General features: G+C 39.5%; 1 protein-coding gene and 1 long non-coding RNA gene across 7 annotated transcripts in view; one reads left to right on the top strand and one right to left on the bottom strand.

Moving 5' to 3' along the window:
• LOC148359184 (uncharacterized) lies at positions 1-2,078 on the bottom strand. The gene is made up of 5 exons (XR_015851377.1): positions 1,998-2,078; positions 697-765; positions 380-449; positions 191-251; positions 1-118 (listed from the first exon to the last, which is right to left on the bottom strand). It is a non-coding gene; the product is annotated as an uncharacterized LOC148359184 (long non-coding RNA).
• Positions 2,079-2,587: 509 nt separating this feature from the next.
• Positions 2,588-21,972, top strand: part of LOC148359183 (phosphatidylinositol-3-phosphate phosphatase MTMR7-like) — a 29,304-nt gene continuing 9,919 nt past the window's right edge. For 2 of the 6 annotated variants that reach the window (XM_088344367.1, XM_088344366.1), the window contains exons 1-9: positions 2,588-2,734; positions 4,540-4,662; positions 6,001-6,163; positions 9,917-10,074; positions 10,166-10,294; positions 16,011-16,145; positions 16,345-16,477; positions 18,752-18,861; positions 20,340-20,465. In XM_088344367.1, coding sequence (XP_088200493.1) covers positions 2,597-2,734; positions 4,540-4,662; positions 6,001-6,163; positions 9,917-10,074; positions 10,166-10,294; positions 16,011-16,145; positions 16,345-16,477; positions 18,752-18,861; positions 20,340-20,465 — 1,215 coding nt within the window. In that variant the 5' untranslated portion in view covers positions 2,588-2,596. Of the gene's footprint in view, positions 2,735-2,772; positions 2,960-3,032; positions 3,267-3,369; positions 3,590-4,539; positions 4,663-6,000; positions 6,164-9,916; positions 10,075-10,165; positions 10,295-16,010; positions 16,146-16,344; positions 16,478-18,751; positions 18,862-20,339; positions 20,466-21,972 lie in introns of those variants that run through there. The other 4 variants (XM_088344370.1, XM_088344371.1, XM_088344372.1 and 1 more) reach the window with 4 other exon arrangements.

Below are 21,972 nucleotides of genomic sequence, written 5' to 3'. Positions count from 1 at the left end.
ACTGGGGGAGATAGGAGTGTGGGACCGGACCTGCTGAGGAGGAAAACTTGAGAGGGAGTCTAGGGGTGTTGAAAATCTTGAAAGGGTACCTTTAAAACGATTGCAGAGGTAGCAGCGCCTGCGAAAGAGAGGTAACTGAAGAAGGCTGGGAGGGTAAGCTTGAAATTTTGAGAGGAAGATTTGGGAGTACCTTTAAAAAGGTGGTTGGAGTGGGAGGTCTTGGAGTGGGTGAACTTGGAGCGAGCAGGTAACTGAAGAAGGAAGTGGTGGGAGAAGTTTGTAGTCTTGGAAAGTGAATGTCTTCAGGAATCAAAACGTATATGCAGCAAGAGGGGGGAGTATTTATTATAGAGGTGGCAAATTGTCTGATTGGAATTACCTGAGGAGACGAATAGTGAAGGGGACTGGAAAATGGGGTAATGCTGCTATCTTTGGAGAAATAGAGGGACCTTTGATAAAATGAAATAAATTTTATTCATGATAAAATAATATGATATCATATTGAAATATTTTCACAAACATTTGTATAAATTATAATAAAATGATAAGGGTTCCCCTATTGGTAAACTTCATTCATAATAAAAACATTATTTATTAGAATAGTAAGAAAAACAGATTAACTATAATGTAAACATGCAGTTTTTAATTCACATAGGTAGATAAATGTCTATTTATTTTATATAACATGAGCCTCACCTAGAGCTGACAAAATTGTCCATCATGTTGCTGCTACAAGTGCTCAAAAACCGAAAACCCCTCAAAAGGCTGAGAAAAATACAAGAAGAAAATGGAGCTGAATGATCACTTTGAGTCTGCGTAGTTCGGGTTCTTCTTTGTGCTTTTTAAACATTCCTATCCAGTTGCATGACACAATACAGCAACATCTAGTGGTTAAATCATACACACTGTCCCTTAAGGGGGGCCTTCGTTTTGTCCATCATGTAAATACTGAATAAAATAATGTTTGACACCCTAAAATCTCAAATGTTAGTGACACACTTAAACCCTCAAATATTAGTTTGTTGTTGATGCACTAAAATTAAGCATGCCAATCACACTCTAAAGACAGGGTCTCAATGGCCAGATGCAGCCCGCAGAATGATTTTGTGAGGCCCCCGCCTTGATATTGGAGTGTAATGTAAGAGTATCGATTAGAGGTAAAGTCGGGCCTAAAAATTCAGCCCAACCCGACCCGAGTCGCGAGTATATAAACCTGTACCCGCCCAAACCCGACAGATTAACTTGATTTGATAAAGGAGCCAGAAATAAACCCGAAGATATAATTGACCGCAAAGTAAACAGGAAGCTTTACTTCGGCCGTGGATACTCTAGCAACGAACTGTACGTTGCTGCTGAACCACGCAGTTTGGGGTGTACTTGGGGCCGAGTCCCTCAAATCAAGTGTGCAGTGCAGAAATGAACGGTTTGGCGCTAACGTGCGACGTGCAGCAAACAAAAGTGAAACTGAACAAAATGGCACCGAAAAAAGAATCAATTATGAAGATTACAAGCTGGAAACTGTGAGAAGTTTGGCCAAAAAGCAGAACTTTTGTGAGAGCTGGCAAGAAGCAGAAATGACGTCTGACGTGAGGGAGGTGGAGGGAGCAAGCAGCGCCTCTTCTACCCCAACACAAAGGAGGAATTTTGGGGGGGATTTACTCATTTTGAGTTAAACTGATTGCCCCGCGACTGGCTGGCAACCAGTTCGGGGTGTCTCCTGCCCACTGCCCAAAGATAACTGGGCATCCCCACGACCCCACTGAGGATAAGCGGTCAAGATAATGGATGGATAGAGTTATACTGATAGTTTGGTTAGCATTTTCTTTAGCAAAATAATAACTTGAGTAAAATTAAGTGCATGCTGTGTAGATCCTCCATGAGGGGAAAAAAGGGGGAAGCCCGACCGGTACGACTTAATGATTGACATTTTAAGTCTTAACCCGGCCAGAAATTGTGGCCGGGTTCGGTTCTGGTTTGGGCCCAGGCCAAGATCTTACCCCTAGTATGGATCCTCCCTTCAGAGAGTAGATCATCGTTGCGGTAGAACTGAAGGAAAGTAGATGCACCTAACACATAACCTTTGGTGAAAATGAAAGAATGAAAGGCTAGAGACATACATCATAATCGGAATTATTATAATTACATTTCTAGACTCACATATGTACTCGTTCTTGATTGGTTTATTTAATTTGTATTATTTATCTATTTTCTTTCTAATCCTCAATTATTTTAAGAACTTATTTTCTATTTTACAAAAATAAATTTGATAACAAATGTATTTTTTTTATCAGGGCTTGTGTAAGCGGCACCCAAGAAAATCGAGTTTGAGACCCCTGCTTTAAAGCTAGAAAAACTTGTGTTACACAGAAGAAAAAAATGTCTAATATTCTGACAGTGCAACATATTCAATGTTTATCTTCTTCCACACCATATACCTGCAAGCGCAATCGTTTACATTTAATCGTTCACTGTGCATTGTGTCTAAAGTCTTCGCTTGCGTACACTCAAAACCGAATAAAGGGTTTTTATTACCCTCTGCTGGTTATGTTTAGAATTAACTTTGGTTGGGAAAAAAATCAGAGCACTGGTGTTCTCAATGGAAAACGTTTTCCATTTGTGTGAAATCAATGTTACTGCACTTCCCAATACAACAATGTCTCCTCATAAATTGCTCCTCATATTTATGTACTCTGAGAGACAACAAACTGCTACCTTTTGGAAGAAAACGGCGCAGGTATCAAACATATTTGATTATTCCTTTAATGTGGAGGGACAGAGGGAAACTGCCAGATTGTTTGAAACGTTGTCCCGAGTCAATCACGCTGCGGTCTAAGTTGTTCTCGTACATACAACAGATTGACAAATCTACATTCTTTTCAATTTCGAGTTTTTCTAACCCAAAAGGAATAAGAATATGATTTCTATCGCCGACATAGTTAAACTTCTCTACATGCTAAAGGTGAAAAAGAACCCTTGTTGTGCCCTTAGCACAACACCTGTGCTTGGAATCAAATGGATTGAACCATTTCAAGGCAGTAGAGTATTTCCGACGCTGAGACGTTTTACTTTTAAATATATTTTAGTGTGTGTGAGTGTTTTATCATATTTAAGCCTGTCCTGTTGTTTGAGCTTGAACACACCTAAATACAGGCTGTTTACACCCATGAACGTATTCATTATTTTAACTAAATTAACCTGTAATTTAATAATATATATTTTTTCTGTTACTGTATCAGAATGCATTCACATTTTTTAATCGTAAAAAGGTAACGCTGTTACTTGTATTCCGTTATTCCCCAGACCTTGTGTCTTGCGGCACTTGTTTTATTTGGCCCTTGCCTCTATTTGACCATGTCACTTTTGTTCCAGAAAGGGGGCCTTAGGACCTGGAGGAGCTCCCTTCCACAGCACATCATAATGGCTATATGCTAGTCAAGTGTTTATGGTTGTTTACCGGAGCCCCACCGGCGTCGCCTTCTCTACTGAACAGAACCTTTGTGCTCCGTTTTGATATTGTCTGTAAAATAAATTGTCACCTTGCTCATGTTGTGCTTTACACATTCCAATGGAGCACATCCGACTTCCCAAGGTAACGCCAAATTTGAAGGAGTAACCATTTCTGCAGTGCACCTTGCTGTCACTTCTCACTCGTTCTGTATATTTTATTATTTTTATTGTAATATATATATATATATATATATATATATATATATATATATATATTACAATATGTGGTGTGGAATATGAAAATTTCAAAGTCATATAGCATGATGGTTTGGGAAGCGTTTCAGTGCTAAACGTTTATCAGTGCAAGTCAATCCACTCGTATGCAAATGACGTCATCCGTGGTTTGCTTTTGAATGAATGATTAAATGGCCTTTTATTTTCATTATCCAAGTGCAACAAAATTGGAGGGCTTTTTTCAGTGGCAGTAACAAGGTTTGATTCTTGACAAGGCTTGAACTTTTGTGTGTTTTCAAGGATTTAAAAGTGCTTGAATTATGGGTGAACTTCTTGTCAATGTTTGAAATTGTTTCCATGTTTCTCAACAAGTCGCAGGCATTGCATTCTGGAGGCTTGGCTTTGCCATTGAATTTCTTTTTCCCTTGTAATTAACGGCAGCTGGCATTATCTTGTATTGTCTCATGAAGCGCCCAAGATGGCAGGTGCATACTACACCTAAACAGGATACTGTAAAAAGTGTACGAGTGCAAGCGATATGGATAAATTATGGAGATTTTTTAAGGAATATGCAAACATTTAAGGTAGCATTTCCCAGTGCTAAATAATACTTCCTGCAACTGAAAATGTAAGCTACATATTACAGTCATCAATAACGGTAAAATACACAATATATCAATGATATATAATAAATGTAAGCGTATTTACAGTGGCAGTTGTCTAGAACATTATGCTCATTAACATTGTGGATTGAAGTTCAAGGTGGGAATGGCATTTGGGAAGAAGTTGTTTCTCATACTGTTGGTTCTTGCTCAGATTGAGGAACGGTTTTTGATGACACGTATCTGCTTCCACTAGGTAGAGAAGGTCAAGCTTCTCGACAGAGTGTTCACTAAAAGGAGCAGAGTGGGCACCCTCTATCTTACAGCCACCCACAGCATCTTTGTGGAGAGTGAAGGTGACATGCGCAATGAAACATGGGTAAGTAAATGATGCTTGGTTTCCTGATAGGACCAGATCTGTATTTCAAAGGGGAATTAGAATTTGAATTGTCTTTGTTGTCATGGATAACCAGTGCTGAGCTTGTTACTGAGAAAATAAGGAATTACCGGAGTTACAGTAACTCGTTAATTCAATTAAAATGTTATTCAATTACCCCCAGATCACTGACACTAAAAAATAGCGTGTTACTCTGAAAGTAGCAAATTATTTATTACAAATTGCAGTATATACCCAGATAGACGTAGACCCTGGCTAAAATTTTAAAATAGCCACATAATAAAATAAATAGAACAAAACATGTACACCAACTTGTTGAATCGGTGAACCCTTCATATTTCTTGTGTAATCTTGGGAGCTTGCAAACGAACACTTAGCTGAGACCCTCCATATCCATTTTGTCTATGGGCTTCAAAGCACTCGATGATTTCCTCTTTAGTTGCTGAGTACTGGCAAATACATCTATATTTCCTGGCTTGAAGAATTGCAAAACATTTTTTCAAATTAAGAGACAAAAATAAACCACTCTTTTACCATAAATTTTGTGCTCACATCTGCCCCATCGATTGAGTTGGTTTGTTGTACCTGTATAAGACATGCCCTCCCTCCTACCATTCGCTACTGGTGACACACAATCAAACCTGTTCATTTAAGCTGACCTCCTGGTTGCAATATTTTAATTTATAGTTTTAAATACAGGTTAGATGTGAGTATATATGGAGAGACAGCAAAGGAAGAGGAAAAAAGGTTCCTATCCCTTTTGGCAGTGGACTTCACGGCGGTTGTTCTCATCCAGACGACAGGGATGGAGGAACCACAGGCTCTCCAAGCCTCATAGCTCTGGGGTGGCCTGGCCGCACGTCCTGGCCCGCTTCACATCTTTATAATACAGATGGAGAGTCTGGTCATTGAAAGATAAATTAATTATGGGTCTTTTAAGGTGTTGGCAGAGTCAGTGGTTGGAAAGGGGTTAGGGGAAATGGATTTGTGGCAGTGTAGTTCCTTACAGGAAGAAACTGTCTCTTAGCCTGTTAGCCCTTGTTTTAAGGGACCTTTTAGCGCCTACCAGAGAGCAGCAGGTCAAAGAGTTGCTGGTCGGGGTGAAAGGAGTCCTTCATAATGTTGTTTACTTTGCTGCAGTATTGCAACTGGGCACTGTCTTTCAGACCGGGCAGAGAGCAGCAAATGATTTTCTGTTCTGTGTTGTTAACTCTCCATGTTTTGCCTCTCTGCTGTCGTGCTCCCGGCATACAATGATTACATTAGTCTAAAAAAAACTAACAATATGTTTAATTGTTTATGTTTTATTTGTTTTGCAAGTTGCTTCACAGTCTGATATTCAGTGTGGAGAGAAAAGGGACCACGCCTGCTGGATGTCCTCTTCTTATACGATGCAAAAACTTCCAGGTGCTTCAATTTGTCATACCTAAGGAGCAAGAGTGCCAGGATGTCCACGTGTCCCTACAGCGTCTCTCCCAACCTGGTGATTTGCTTACTTCATGTGTTTTTGATTTATTAGAGGGTCATTGTGTAGTATTTTGCCCCTCCTTGTGGTAAAAAAACACTTCATTTATTTAAAGAAAAATACAATATTAATTAGAATAATAAGCAAAAATGCATAACAATGCATTTTTTTTAATACTATACGTTTGAGAATTATTTATTTATTTTACATAACATAAGGGGTGACATGGCAGATGCTCACATGATTTTCCTGCCATATTGCTGCAATGGATAACCCAAAAGCCCTGTGAAAAAGGTTGGGGAAAAAATCTGAAGGAAAATAGTGCAGTTTGGACACTTTAAGTCTATGTAGTTTGTATTTGAATTTCTGTGTGCTTTTGTAGCACTCAATTTTGGTTGCACTACACGTACAGCAGCATTGAGTTGTCTAATATTACACAATGTGCCTGTAATGCCACAGTGTGTGAAAATATATTTTTTTAATCTTATGGAATACATTTTTTAAATGAGTAACTAAAATAACCACCTGCTATAAAGATGTTTTTTTAAAATTTTGCTGGTTACTTTTCTTATTTTACTAGAAAAAAATGATCAAAATTATCTGCCAGTTTAATAGTCCAGATTTAATACTCTACCAAATAATCTTACCCCATTGTCAGAAAATGTTCATTTTAAGTGAACATTTTTTAAAATTTTAAGATACCGTACTTTCCGTGTTGTAAAAGTATTCGTCATATACTGTATTTCTTATAGATAAGACGCTCTGAACTATAAGGTGCATAGGATTAAAACAACAATAAGAGCCATATAACTCACGCACATTTTATACACTTTCGGTATTCATTAGTACAATGATTGATCAGTTGAAAAATGACGCTGACCATAATCACAAAACATTGTATGTAACGGGAATCAAACCCAGGTCGCGGTGGTGAGAGGGCTGCAATCCAACCATTAGATCACCAGTGACATTTATATTTCTTTTTTTGGTCTAAAATTAAAGAATTTAAAGTAATTGGTTTTGTGACGCTCAGGTATAAAGCAAGGTAATAAATGATATTAAAAAATAAAATATTTTAATATTTTATTTAAGTTCTAAATTTGATAAAATGCATTAAAGATATAAATGCAATACCTGTCACTAAATTTAAACATGTTGGAGCTGTCAGAGGAGGGGTCAGAACCAGAACTCATGGCTAGGATAGTTCAAACCTCAGCCATACTTGCCAGACTTAAACCCATCTGGAGGGACAAGAACACAGCAGTGAAATCAAAGATCAGACTCATGCAAGCCCTGGTTACTTCCATCTTCTCTACGCTTGCAAGACCTAGACTTTCACAGCAAGACTGGAAAAGAAAATCCAGGCCATTGAGATATGATGCTACAGGAAACTTCTAGGCATCAGCTACTTAGCTCATGTGATAAACAAAAAGGTGCGCAATGCCATCAGAGGGCACATTGGCCCTACGAAGACCAGTTGTCAACTGTGCGCAACTTCAGTGGTATGGTCACGTCACAAGATCATCAGGACTGACCAAGATAATTCTCCAGGGCACAGTCCAAGGAGGCAGGAGGAGAGGAAGATCTAAAAAAACTGGGCCGCCAACCCTAGGGATTGGACTGGTGCCAACTTTGCCACGGCCTTAAAACAGGCCAGGAACCTCTACAGTGGAGAAAGCTGTCCAGAGTTGCGTCCTCATTGGTGCCCCTATCGCCCATGAGGTTAAGGGATCTGTGAACAGCTAGATCAGAAGGTTTGGGATTTTTTTCCGTTAAATTTGATTTTAAAAAGCTTGCTAAGTAAAATAAATAATACAAATATGGGGAAAAAAAGCAGGTAAAGAAGAACATAAAGCTATTCGAATGTTGGGGTCACTGGGGACAAGAGTGGCACCAAATCAACACATTTTCATTAGTAGTGCTTTTTTTAACCATTTTATACATAAGGAATTACCATTAGATCTTTCCATTGAGTGTCTTTACATTACTCTATTTAGGGGCCCGGTCACACAGCCGTTTGCATCTGTATCGAGGCTGAATCACGGCCAGAAATTTCTGCCTGTGAAGCGGACGTTATTAAACGCTTTGAGATCGCCATACAGACGAGATACAGCAGTGCTTTACACGCGGTCGGAAATTCACACGCGGTTGGCAGCGCGAAAAAGTTTTGCGCTGCTTAAAACTTTAGGGCCCGGTCACACAGCCTTTCACGGGCGTATCGAGGCTGGATTATGGCCAGAAATTTCTGCTCGTAAAGCAGACGCTGTTGGACACTTTGAGATCGCCATATAGACGAGATACAGCAGTGCTTTACTCGCGGTCGGAAATTCACACGCGGCTGGCCGCGCGAAAAAGTTTTGCGCTGCTCAAAACTTTAGACCACGTGTTAACCGCGGGCGGCACACGAGGTAATGACGCGGAAATGACGCGGAACGACGTGATACGGCCGCGGCCAGGGCATGGTTACACATGGGTAGGACGCGAAATTTCAGCGGGTAATCGTGGGTGGAGCACGGTCATAGCATGTTCTGCGCCTGTATCGCGGTGTTATTACGTGAAATTAGCGTGTTACGCGTGTGACGGTCAAACGCCTTTCTCCGCGTATATACAGCGCGATTTGCCGAGCACACGTCAGTTGTGCTCAAGACGTCAAGGGGTGAAAATGGATCCCCGTCACCGTAGTGACCTCGTCTTAATCCATTTTTATTTCTTGACATTTATTTTCATTTCATAACAAGATAATAAAATAAAAATGAAAAACTATTACAATAATAACATATTGGCTTCTTCGGTGCCATAGCTTGAAATCTTGATCTTCACGGGACTGTGTCTTGAGCGGTTATGATTTCTACAGCCCGGTGTTATGCCGAGAATTGCATCCCTGCTGAGATTTGCATCCCCTCGCTACTACAACCACTTTTACCTCGTTTTATCTCACTTTTACATCAGTTTTAGGGAATATAATGGCGAACATATAACCAAATCCACTTCGTCTTGCATTTGTTGAGAATGTAATACAACTTAAACCATTCCGTCTTTGTTTTTGTTGTGAACGTAATCGAACGGTAATGCACACCGTATATAAATCACTTTTGAGAACTGTTATGCACTCTACCGTAAAGCTTATTATGCAGAAATAAGCTTTATGGTAGAGTGCATAACAGTTTCAATACGAGCGATTTGAAAAGAAAAAGGCAAAATAAACATGTTACCTGCTCAAAAGTGATTTGTATACGGCGTGCATTACCGTTCGATTACATTCACAACAAATATAAAGACGGAATGGTTTAAGTTGTATTACATTCCCAACAAATGCAAGACGAAGTGGTTTTGGTTATATGTTCGCCATTAAATTCCCTAAAAGTGATATAAAAGTTAGATAAAACGAAGTAAAAGTGGTTGTAGTAGCGAGGGGATGCAAATCTCGGCAAGGATGCATTTCTCGGCATAACGCCGGCTCGGCAGCTTTTATACCCGTGGTCCACACGAGAAAATGACGTGGAAATGACGCGATGAGGAAGCGGAACAGTCGCCGGCGTCTGTTTTGCGGGCATACCACAGATGAACAGCGGGTTGGCCAATTTTGCACATTTTCCATCGCGGGCAACCATGGGCAAAAAAAACCGCAAAATTTTACCCGCGATACAGACGCAAACGGCTGTGTGACCGGGCCCTAAGTAGCACTGGGTTATAAATGTGTTTGTCTATATATATATATTTTTTAAGAATATAAGATTTTGTTTCTCAAGCCAGAATATTTCAACTATTTAGAGCGCTACAACGAGCTGTACTGCTTTTCTTACAAACCAAACCTTGAAGAAATGGAGCGACGGCAAGAGTGGGACTTTTTGGACCTCCGAGCTGAGTACAGCAGAATGGGAATCCCGAATTCTCTGTGGAAACGCTCCTCTATCAACCAGCACTATAAGGTCAGCATGTTCTGAGATCTCAGTGAGCAAGCACGTGAGTCTCAGATTCATGTGTAACTTGCGACAATCCAGGTTTTATTTATTTTTGTAGGTGAGTGACACTTACCCCGCTGAACTCTTCGTCCCAGAGTCAACAACTCCATCAGTCATCACAGGAAGCTCCAAGTTCAGGAGCAGAGGACGATTTCCTGCTCTTGCATACTACTACAAAAAAAATCATGTAAGTTGATGCTTTCCGTGTGATCCTTTGTAATTATTTTTTATTTTGACAAGCGGGACAAAGTTTGCTTTGGCTTTCTGAGTAAATACATATTTTCTTAGTTAAATAAGAAGTCCCATATGTCTATTAAGATAAACCATCTCATAATTGCTCAATTTTAATGTTCATAAATCATTGTATTGCCCTTAAAACAAGATTTGGGAGTGTTTTATGAGGTCAACTTCCCAGGGTAGTGCGTTAAGCCCAAAACAATCCTTCAGTCTGCAGGGAGGACTGAGTAATTCTTGCTCTTGTCCCCTGTGGCGAATAAATTGAGATATGGGAAGATATTTCTTCTTTATATTGCTACACATGTCTTGTATTTGTCCCCAAGGTGTCCAAACTTTATCCTTTGAGGGCTGTAAAAAAATTATGGACACAAGGGTCACTCTTATTTATTGATGTATTCTTTTAAAGATAGAAATGTCTTAACGTAATCCCCCGCAATATCAAGGTTTACTTTTCACTGTTTTGCTACTTCACTGATTTGCATTGTGTTCTGTATTATGATTGACTAAAATGGCTTCCCGCTTATTATTTGAGAGTACTGTAGTTATCTGTGGCACGGGGACGCGGAAGTGGCACGCAAGCGCACGCTAAATGCGGCGGGTCCTAAAATGCCGTATTTTGAAGTCGAGTCGAAGTTTTTGTTTTGTTTGCTCAATAATTGAACTGAGTTTTTGATTTATTCGATATGGCGCCTCGAAAGGCAGTTTCTAAACCATGTTTTTGCGGTGCCGTGGACCATGGAGCGATGATTCAATGTAGCCACTGCAAGCACTACATTGATTACGAGTGCTCTGGGTTGTCAGTTCAGGACCTAAGCCTCGCGATTCAAGATAAGCAAGCTACTTACATCTGCAAGTCCTGCGTCCCCGGCTTATCCGCTGATGATAAGGATTCTTACGCCTCTCTGAGTAGCTCTGGAACGGTGTCACCTACGTGGATAGCACTCCAGTGCCTTTATCCGGGTTGTCTGGGCCGTGCGGTGCCCTGAACTCTGCTGATTTGGTCTCCACTGTCCGTGAAACCGTGAAGGCCATGGTACCAACTCTGGTCCGAGAGATTATGACGCAGATGATGCCAGAAGTTGCCAGAATGTCGACTAGCCTAATAGAGGAAATGCTAGCAAAGGAGGCTAGGAAGCATAATCTCGTGGTGGTTGGAGCAAAGACACATCGAGAAAATGGTTGAAGCTGTTCAGGATACCCAGCTCTTTCAGGAAGTCGCCGAAGCAGTTCCGGGAGTAGAGAAACAGGACATTCTGGAGGCTTTTCGTGATCGAAGGCCGAGGAATGATGGTAAACCCAGGATTGTGAAGATCCGATTCCGGAATACAAGATCAAGGCTGGCGTTTATCCGTGGATTCAATCGGGTGAAAAGTACCTTTCCGACGTTGTCTTCTGGATTTGACACCAAAAGAAAGGGAACGCGACAGGGAACTACAGGACGAACTTAAGCGCCGTCGGGACGAAGGTGAAGTAAACATTATTATACGGGACGGGAAAATTATTGTCAAGCCGGGAAATGCCTAAGGTCGCCTTCGCCTTTATTGAACAGCCCCTTGATTAATCTCATTAATGCCCAATGTTTGACTTCTAAGGCAGATGACTTGGTCTCGTACATCAATTTCTACACCCCTGATATTTTGGCAATTACAGAAACTTGGTACTCCGCTGGTGACACAGGGCCAACTATAGCAAAATATCATACCATTAGAACTGACCGAAAAAATGCTCAACATGGAGGAGTTTTGCTCATGATTTCTGATGGTATATCTGTGTTTTCTGTCGCTAATTATCAATTCGATAGAATTGAGTTATTGAGTTGTGATATTCTTATTTCTGGGGTGAAGCTGAGAATAGTGCTTGTATATTGCTCTGGTCTGAGCTCTTTTCAGGCCAACGTCGCTATGTTCGAACATCTGAATTCTATTTTTAATACTAAATTGCAAATTCTACTTATGGGTGAATTTAACTTTCCTGACCTTCACCACAGTTTTCTTCAAAATTCTGATACTAATCTAACTTCAATGTTCAAAAACTTGGTTTCAAATGCAGGTTTCTTTCAGCATGTCGATAAACCAACCAGGTGGTCCAACGTATTAGACCTTGTGTTTTCTACTGACAGATATCTGATTAAAAACATTGACGTTGGGCAGAGTTTCTCTACCAGTGATCACGATTCTGTTACTTTCCAACTTAACCTGGCTCTTAAAAAAGACACCACTGCTCAGAATTACATAAATTTTAAAGACTGTGATCTACATGGCATGAGATACTTTCTGTCCAGTGTCAACTGTTATCTCTTTTTTGATAATTGTGGGAATATTGAAGAAATATGGGCAATTTTTAAATCTGTTGTTTACACTTTGATATCGGTATACGTACCCTCAGTTGCTGTTACACCTCACGTCAACCGGGATATAGCTGAATTGCATAGGCGAAAGCAGTTTATTCACAAGCTTTATAAATGTGATCAGTTGGCATACTTGGAAAGTTATCAAGATGCTTCAAGGGAATTGCGGAGGGCCATCAGGCAGGAAAGGGTGGCTGAGGAAAATAAAGTTTTAGAGGCTACTAATACTCGTAAATTCTTTTCATACATCAACCGTAAACTAATTTCTAGGGCATCTATTCCCAACCTGAAGTTATCTGACGGTACCGTTGCTACTGATGATGTTGATAATGTCCGTATATTAAATGATCAGTATGCCAGTGTTTTTGGTCGTGACAATGGTGTTTCACCCGACTTTCCCAGCAGAACTTCAGCTGTTCTGAATTCTGTGGAACTTTCAAAGGAGTTAATTCATAAATACTTGATAAAACTTCCCAGCAAATTTTCAGCCGGCCCTGACAAAATTCCAAATTTCTTGCTTAAAAAGCTAGCTGACTTTTTATGTGAACCATTATTTTACCTGTTTTCTAGATCTTTTGAGGATTCAGAGCTGCCTGAGGACTGGCTCAGTGCTATTGTCATACCCATTTTTAAAGGGGGGAGCACAACAAGTGCAGCCAACTATAGACCAGTTAGTTTGACGAGCTGCGTCTGTAAAGTGTTTGAGAAAATTATCTCAGATGCCATATGGAAATTTATACAGGAGCACAATCTTTTTACGTTTAAGCAACATGGGTTTTGGTCCGGACATTGTACCATGACTAACTTGATAGCTCATTTGAATAATATTACCAGTATGTTTTTTGTTCACGATATGGCTGGTCATGTTGTTTACTTAGACTTTTGCAAGGCTTTTGATAAAGTGTCTCATGACAAGCTTTTACAAAAATTGAAATGCTATGGTATTAGTGGAAAACTGCTTGAATGGATAACTGCATATTTGTCAAATCGTAAACAATGCGTAAAAATTAATGATGTTCTTTCAGCCTGGTCGGAAGTTTGTAGTGGGGTACCGCAGGGCTCAGTACTAGGACCATTATTATTTCTGTTTTTTGTGAACAACCTACCTGAGGCCATTCAAAGTAGTGACATCTCAATTTTTGCCGATGATGCTAAACTGTCGGCTTTCTTACCAAAAACCCAGGTTGCAGGAACAATTGATTCTCTCCAAAATGACATTAAATCAGTTTTTCTTTGGTCCGAACAGTGGCAACTGCAACTGTCATCTCATAAATGCTTAGCACAGTCGTTTTTTCATGGTTCTGTTCCGCTGTATAACATTAATGATCATGATTTGCATGTTGTTACTGAACATAAGGATCTGGGTGTCACTCTTACTTCAAACCTAAAGTTTATCACGCATATCGCCAAAATTACCAACAAAGCCAATAACATAGCATCAAACATTTACAGACACTTTTACAACAAGAACCCAGCATTCTTAGTTCGAATGTTTTGCGTTTATGTTAGACCCGGGTTAGAATATAATAGTGTTGTGTGGAACCCTTACTTACTCAAGGACATAAACCTACTGGAATGAGTTCAACGACGGTATACGAAGCGGATACCTGGGATGCACAACTTGTCATATCCGGAAAGACTACAAAGACTGAACTTGGACTTTTTGGAGCTCCGCAGAATTCGATTTGATTTAATTTTTTTGTTCAAAGTACTGCATGGAATGATCGATGTGCCTTTTGATCAATTTTTTGAGTTCTGTCGTGTTGATGGTTTACGTGGTCACAGATATAAGTTACGGGTGCCTAGACCTACCAGCAACTTGCATGGAAACTTTATTTCTTTCAGGATACCAAAAATTTGGAATTTTTTGCCTGACCGGGTTATTAGTGCAAATACGGTGCAAACCTTTAAGCAAAGGTTGGTAGAAATAGATCTGTCAAATTTTCTTAGGGGAGGGGGGCGTAAGGTGACCATATTTGGCCATGCTCACTCTCAGCATTAGTTTTTTTTGTGTCGTGTTTTGATTAATGTATCCAACAATACCTTCAATAAACATTTCATTTCATATCTGTGAAAAAAAGCTTATACAGTACTTGTATTAGTCAAACAAAGGCTTGAGCCTGTGGGAAGGTTTTTTTCGGTTTCAGTTAAAATAGAGTATTCAATTGTATAATAATTGCAAAAAATAAAGGTTTTTACTTCATGGATTTTGTCTGTCACAGTTTTTGGAACATAACCTTCGCAATAAACAAGGGATTAATTAGTGATTACAATGTAGCGAAAACTGTTCGGAGTGACATGGATGTAGCACTTGAGAAAACACAGTACAAAAATACTTTTTAAATGTTTTTTATTATATAGATAGATAGATAGATACTTTATTCTTATAGGATATATATATATATATATATATATATATATATATATATATATATATATAGGTTATATTTTCAAGGTAAGCCTTGTTGACTGGCTTAAGTAGTAGTAAATCATAAAAAAAGTGCAATGATATAACAGCAGTGTTCTCCAATCTCTACAATTCGTTTCTGACATCGTAAATATAGTGTAATAAAGACGTAAGATATAATTCCCTTTGTATTTAATCTGCGTCACAGATGGTATAATGGTTAGGTTTCAGCGCCTTCACTGCAGTGCCCTCGGTTCGATTCTTGTTGCATACAATGTTTTGCGCTTTTGGTCTGCAATGTATTCAATTGATCATTGCACAAATACGGTAGTATACCGTAAAACCTCATACCACCACACACAAATAAATACCTTATGTATTTTATCCACATCTACGGCGCACCGGGTTATAAGGCATACTTTTATAAGGCCAATTGGGGATTTTAGATGCGTCTTATAGTCCAGAATATTTATCTATCTACCTGGGCCATATCCCTCAAGAGGGGTGACCGACAGCAAGACAAACACATACAGTAACGAATAAAATAAAAAGAAAATAAAGAGAAAATAAAAGGGGAAAAAATAGCAAAAAACACACACGCATTTTCTGGGGACCATGGCCAACCCAAATGCCCAAACACCCAAACTAGTTAGGCACCTCGGCACCCAAGTTGGTCATGCTTTTGTCCCTCCAGAATATACATCACATAAATTATAATTTTTGTGTTGGGGGAAGATAGTCCTTAAACAATTGTAAGCAATCAACTTCTTGGGTGTTATTGAATGGTGTGGGCCAAAAAAGTAGCTATAAATGGCCCCTGGGCCATAGTTTGGATACCTCTAATTCAAAGTCCGAACTGATATATAAGACCTCAGTGTAATTGAACCCTCCACATGAACGGCCTCCTCCCAGGCGAGCATCTGCCGAAGCAGCCAACCCCTTTCGGGCTTCAAAGCTCGTTGTCCAGAGGATGAACAGATGCTGGAGGCCATTCTGAGGTCCAATCCCCGCAGCGACTTCATGTATGTGGTGGACACCAGGCCCAAGGTGAGCCCCGTCATGCAGTATTGTGGTGTGTGTTCAGGTGGGCTTTATTTTTCAAACACAAATTTTTGCAGCTGTATATGTTCTTAGATAAAACAGTCCGAATAATAGTGGTGTCAGTGTTATGTAACTTGGTTTGTTTCAATCATTCAAAAACAAACTACAAACTAATCTTCTCACAATGAGCTGAATGTCTTTCCAGTTAAATGCAATGGCAAATCGAGCAGCAGGAAAGGGCTATGAGAATGAAGAGAACTATTCCCACATTAAATTCCAGTTCCTCGCCATTGAGAACATCCACGTGATGAGGAACAGCCAGCAGAAATTGCTTGAAGGTACAATGATAAACGATTACATGCAGAGAATAGTCCTACTGGAAGTAGACTTTGGATTTTTGAACCATTTTTTGATGAACCCCGGTACGTTGTGCTATGACGGAATGCGACGCCCTAGGCACCCGCCAAATGCCCCTGACCACTAAATCCCGTCGATTAGGCAAGCGCGGGACGCAGAGAAGAAATTGTCCCGGGGTGGTATGTTCAATTACTATTTTAATGTGTTTTTAGTGTTTTCTAGCTGTTTGAGGTTATCCTGGATTCCTTTGCGAGACCGGGAATGGATTATAACTGGTTTTCAGTTATTCGGTAGTGATGAAACTGGCCCGAGATTCTATTTACAAGCATGATCCAGGAAGTCATTGATCTCGTATGTAGAGTTGTCACTGTACTGTTTACAATTAATTTACGTTGTTCCAAAAATCAGAATCCTGATCCCAGTTGAACTATTCCCTGCATGAAAATGTAATCACTGTTTCTGAAACTTTTCATCACTTCAGTGTTAGAAAAAAAAAATGTTTGGCATCATCTTTTGAACTCATTTCACATTTCTACAGTACAACATTAGCTGCTTGGGCCAGACTGAGCTGTGCTGCTATTAGGCTTCAGATTGAGCCCACAGGGGAATTTCTGGGTATTGTGCTGGGGTGATACCAGGGAGACTTTGAATCATCTGGGTTTTATTTCTGAGCTATTTTGGTTTTCCTGGAGTGCGCATTCTCTGACCCACCCCCACATAAAAACTAAGGCCGTGAGAATAATGTGATTCTTATACTGAAAAGTCGGAGCTGCTGGCCACTTCTTATAATGGTTTGCCTCCTGGCAGTTCGGGGTAGTCTTAAAATGTTATGACAAATACTTTGCCCCACAGAAACTGCTTGTATGGCTGATCGCATACTTAAATACAATTTTGAATCCTCCCCTGCTCCCCCACAGTTAATACCCACACAAATCACCACTAGTGAAAATTATTATCACCCACTGCCTGTATCTGAATTGCTAGCGTTCATTTTACATTTACAGTTTTAAAATATAATATATTTACAAAAATAAAGTTACATGTAGTTGGAAAATTATGATCTATATAATATTGATAGAAACAAGTACGTTCTACTAGTATATCTATGGAGGAATATAACATTTGATCAAAATAAACTCTATCCATACCTTAACTTGTGTCAAATTAATGGAAGCTTCTACCAAGTTCTGGAATGTCTCATGAGACGAAAGCCTCCAGCATAACCAACCTCCCCTGACTTTTGGTAAATTAGAGTAACTCTGAAAAATCAATACAAAAGGTAAATACGTGTTAAAAATGATTTGCTTTTTTTGTTGTTGTAAAAAAGCCATCCCCTAGGTCTGTTTACACCCTTTTTGTTTAAATAACAGTCACTAATGGACGCAAGTGACAACAGCATGTCAATTATGCAATTTCGCATCCAACCTAACTCCAAATTCATCAAAGGTTACAATTTCTGGCCGCACGGAGAAAAAAAACATTTCCTTTGAAAAGTCTCTGTATCCCTTCTGTTGCATCCATCGTACCTTTTTCAGAAGAGGGATAGGGGAAGCAAGAAGCATGGCTTGCTTTTGCCGTGTTTCTTGGCTGGGCAGACGAGGCTGTGGCTTTCAGCCTTCTCGGTCCCCAGCCAGGGGAGGTCAAAATACAAATATCAGATAAATGTGCATTTTTCCAACACTCGTATGTTATTTTACTTAACATGAGGCTCACCTCGAGAAAGCTTACATGATTGTCCGCCATCTTGCTGTTCCGAATATCCCGAAAAACCAAATAGCTTATGAAGAACTGGGCAAAAAAATGAGAAGTAAATTGAATGGTTTGGTCATCTGAGTTTTCGTAGTTTGTATTCTTCATTGTACTTTTTAGCACTCATTTTGGGTTGCTACATCTACAACAGGGACATCTACCGGTCAAATACTTCAGTGTCCCTCCAGTGAATTATATGAATGTATGCTGATTTATTTATTCCTTCATTTATTTCAGCATTCGTTTTCACTTGTGTACATGTTCCTCTCAGGACCCTACAATTGGTTTATTATTATTTTTCTGTTGTTGTTCAAAACAACCAGGAAAGTGAGATCAAATTGATCCAAGTAATGGAACGGTTGACTACTTTCAGTTTCTTTTTTTTTTTTTTTTTCCTTTTTTTAACTAAAGTGTGGTTTTGAAACAATATTGTGCAAGGAGTCCATCTCCCAAAAAAAAAATTCTTCGTGTTTCCTGTGTCTGAGATAGCTGTCTTGTGAATGCAGTGTGTGAGCTGCGTTCCCCTTCAATGTCTGACTTCCTGGAGGGTCTGCAGAACTCGGGCTGGCTGAAGCACATCAAAGCTGTTTTGGATGCTGGCCTCTTCATTGCCAAGGTCAGTCTGCGGATTTATCCCTGCTAGCTTCTTCTCGACTATTCCAAATATTAGCTTTTTCCTGTGTTTTGATGCTGTGCTGAGTTGATAAATGATGTTGTGCAATAACCAAGGTAATCATCATATATGAATAAACTGTGCTAAACTCATCAATTGCTGAAGTCAAAACAGACCACAGTCTTTTTGTGCCGTACGGATGCTGCGGTGTAACGTCATCACCCTTTAACAGCGGTGGCCAATTACGCCCTGAGAGCCAAACCTCAAGTCATGTTTAATTGTATAGCCCTTAATCACAAAAAGTTTCAAAGGGCTGCATAGACCGCAATTACAACACCCCCTGGTCAGAAAACCAAGGACAAACTCAAAGACCTCAGGATAAGTAAAAGAAAGAAACCTTGAGAAGTGGTGGCACATGATGGGATCCCCCTTTCAAGATGACCAGGCTGCGATAGATGTTACAAGGGCATCAATCGACAATACACAGACATCATCATAACATATCAATAATAACAGAATGTCCACTTGACAGTTTCCTGCCCCAAACTTTTGACAGATGCACTAGGTTCTGGATGATTGTGTACATCAGGTCCAAGTGCTGGTACGATAGCTCATAATGCATGCACCGTGCAACAAGCAAGCTCGTCTTTCTCCCGCTACGACAAGAGAAGAGGAGTATGAGGTTAACATCACTGATAAGATATGAAATGTAAGTGTGCCTTATGCCTAGATTTAAACACTTCCACCTAGGTTGCAGATCGTATCCCAGACGGAAGAGCATTCCACAGGGCCCAAATGGAGAACCCTCATACATGCTGATTTCCTCTTGGCTCTTACAATTACTAGTAGACCAGCATTTTCCAAGCAAAGGCTCTGAGCAGGAACATGGCGGGATTAAAAAATGGGCTTTTTAATCCGGCCTGCCAGACATAGTAATGAAAAGTATTACAGATAAAAATGTGTTGTTGTTTTGGTCCCATGTCCCTATGTGCCCCTTTGTACTTGTCTGGAGTCTATTTTTCATAAAACTTAATTGTGTACTACGCCACTATTCAGATAATGGAAATGTCATGACTCATTTTTTTCTGTATTTGCAGATACTTTTAATCATATTTTTTTGTTATCAAATGTTGTAAAAAAATTTGCATTTTGATTTTTCTCAACATATATTATCAAATTTAGTGCTTAAAACAGAAATAAACCTGTAAATTTGCTTCAATTATGATTGTTTCATAACCATTTTGATGAAAAGGTTTATTGATAAATAAATATTACAAAAAAAAAAAAGAATATCTGTTTGCTCATCCATTATCAAGGTTTCAGATCAAGAGTCTGAATGGGCAAATACAAAAAAATAAAACTAATCATTTTTTTCCTTGGTGCCCATCCCCCTTGCCAAGTTCTTTAACCCAATGCGGCCAGCGATTCCCCCCCCAAAATTGCCCACCCTTGTTCTAAAATCATGCACATGTGCGTTACAGTCCGTGGCAGAAGACGGTGTCAGTGTCCTGGTCCACTGTTCGGACGGTTGGGACCGGACTGCTCAGGTGTGCTCTGTGGCGTGTGTGCTGATGGATCCGTACTACCGAACCATCAAAGGACTCATGGTACAGAGTGACTCTGAAATAGACGTGCTGTATATGCATTTCTGATGTGAAGTATCCATCTAACCAAGTGTTTCACAACCAGTTGATCCTGAATGGTTTATACAAATCCATAGTTGTTTGCTGGATGTTGAGTATCCATGCTATCTTTCATTGACACATAACGCATTATAAACAAATGTTGTTGATGAAAACATTTGAGTTTAATCCAAAATAAGTAACTATATGAATAAATGCAAAGCAAATATTGTCTTATAAGGACATTGTGTATTATTTAGTGCCTCTTAGTGGTAAAAAACATCATTCATTTAAAAAAATGTATAGATTTAAATCGTTAACAAAAATACATAAACAATTATATAGACTTGCATTTCTTTAAATACACGAAGGTCTAGAAATGTGTTTCTATTCTACATAACATAAGGCTCATCTAGCCGGATATTACATGATTGTCGGCCATCTTGCTACTAAGAGTACTCGCAAAAACCAAAATCCTTGTGAAAGAAGGTGCAAAAAGTTAGAAGAAAAATTGTGTGGTTTTGTTACGCGTAGTCTCCGTAGTTTTTATTATTCGTAGTGTTTTGTAGCACTCTGTTTCCGTTGCCCTGTGTGACATTAGATGATTTGATACAATTTATGAAATAAAAATAATGCCATATCCTGTTTCCCATATCAACAAATATACCACTTTAAACAGTCTCCCTCCCGCAATTTTTTTAATATAAATAATGGTTTCCAAACAATGTGCAAGCAGAGTTCTTTTGTAAAAATGTCACAAACTACTTAAAACAAGGATACTGATGTATTAACCTTCAGGTTGAGGGCTCTAGGCAAAGAGAATTGCGTGTGTGCATAGCTCCACCAACCCTTGCCGCCCACCCAATCAAATTGTTCTGTGTGATTGGCGTGCGTTTCTGGGTGTTTACTTTTTCTTTTGAGAGTTTTCATCATAAAGTGTCAAAACAATAAACATAGGTTGTTAAATGAGCCACCTTGACACTTGGATGAACCTTGACTGTGAACTATAGTTGAGAATATGCTCTTTAAATACTGGACCAAACCATTGACTATATTAGCAATATGTTGGCTATGATCTGAGAGTGCCGGTCTTCTGGTGATCCCAAGAGCAAAGAAGTGTTCTGCTGGTTCAAAAGCGTTCTCTATCCGGGCACCGGTGCTGTGGAATGCTCTTCCCCCTGAGATCAGATCTGCAACCTCAGTGGAAACGTTTAAATCTAAGCTTAAAACTCACTTCTACTCCATAGCATATGTAAAACCTACTCTTCTCATCGGCTGAAAAATAGTCTGTGTAATATAGTGTAATAACCTGTAAAGCCCTTTGAGGCTCTTCGTGATTTAGGGCTATACAAATAAAAATGACTTGACTTGACTATGTGCGCACTTGATGTGACTTTGCGCTTATATCAGGATTGGAATGCTTTAGACGAGATTTGTGTGAGGATGATTTTATCTCCGAGCCATATGTACTCATATAAATAGCCACATCTAG

The sequence above is a fragment of the Urocampus carinirostris genome, chromosome 9, assembly GCF_059441175.1.
Source record: "Urocampus carinirostris isolate Australia breed hairy pipefish chromosome 9, RoL_Ucar_1.0, whole genome shotgun sequence".
NCBI lineage: Eukaryota > Metazoa > Chordata > Actinopteri > Syngnathiformes > Syngnathidae > Urocampus > Urocampus carinirostris.
The sequence above is the reverse complement of the archived record's forward strand: the minus strand, read 5'-3'. Positions and strand labels throughout refer to the sequence as shown.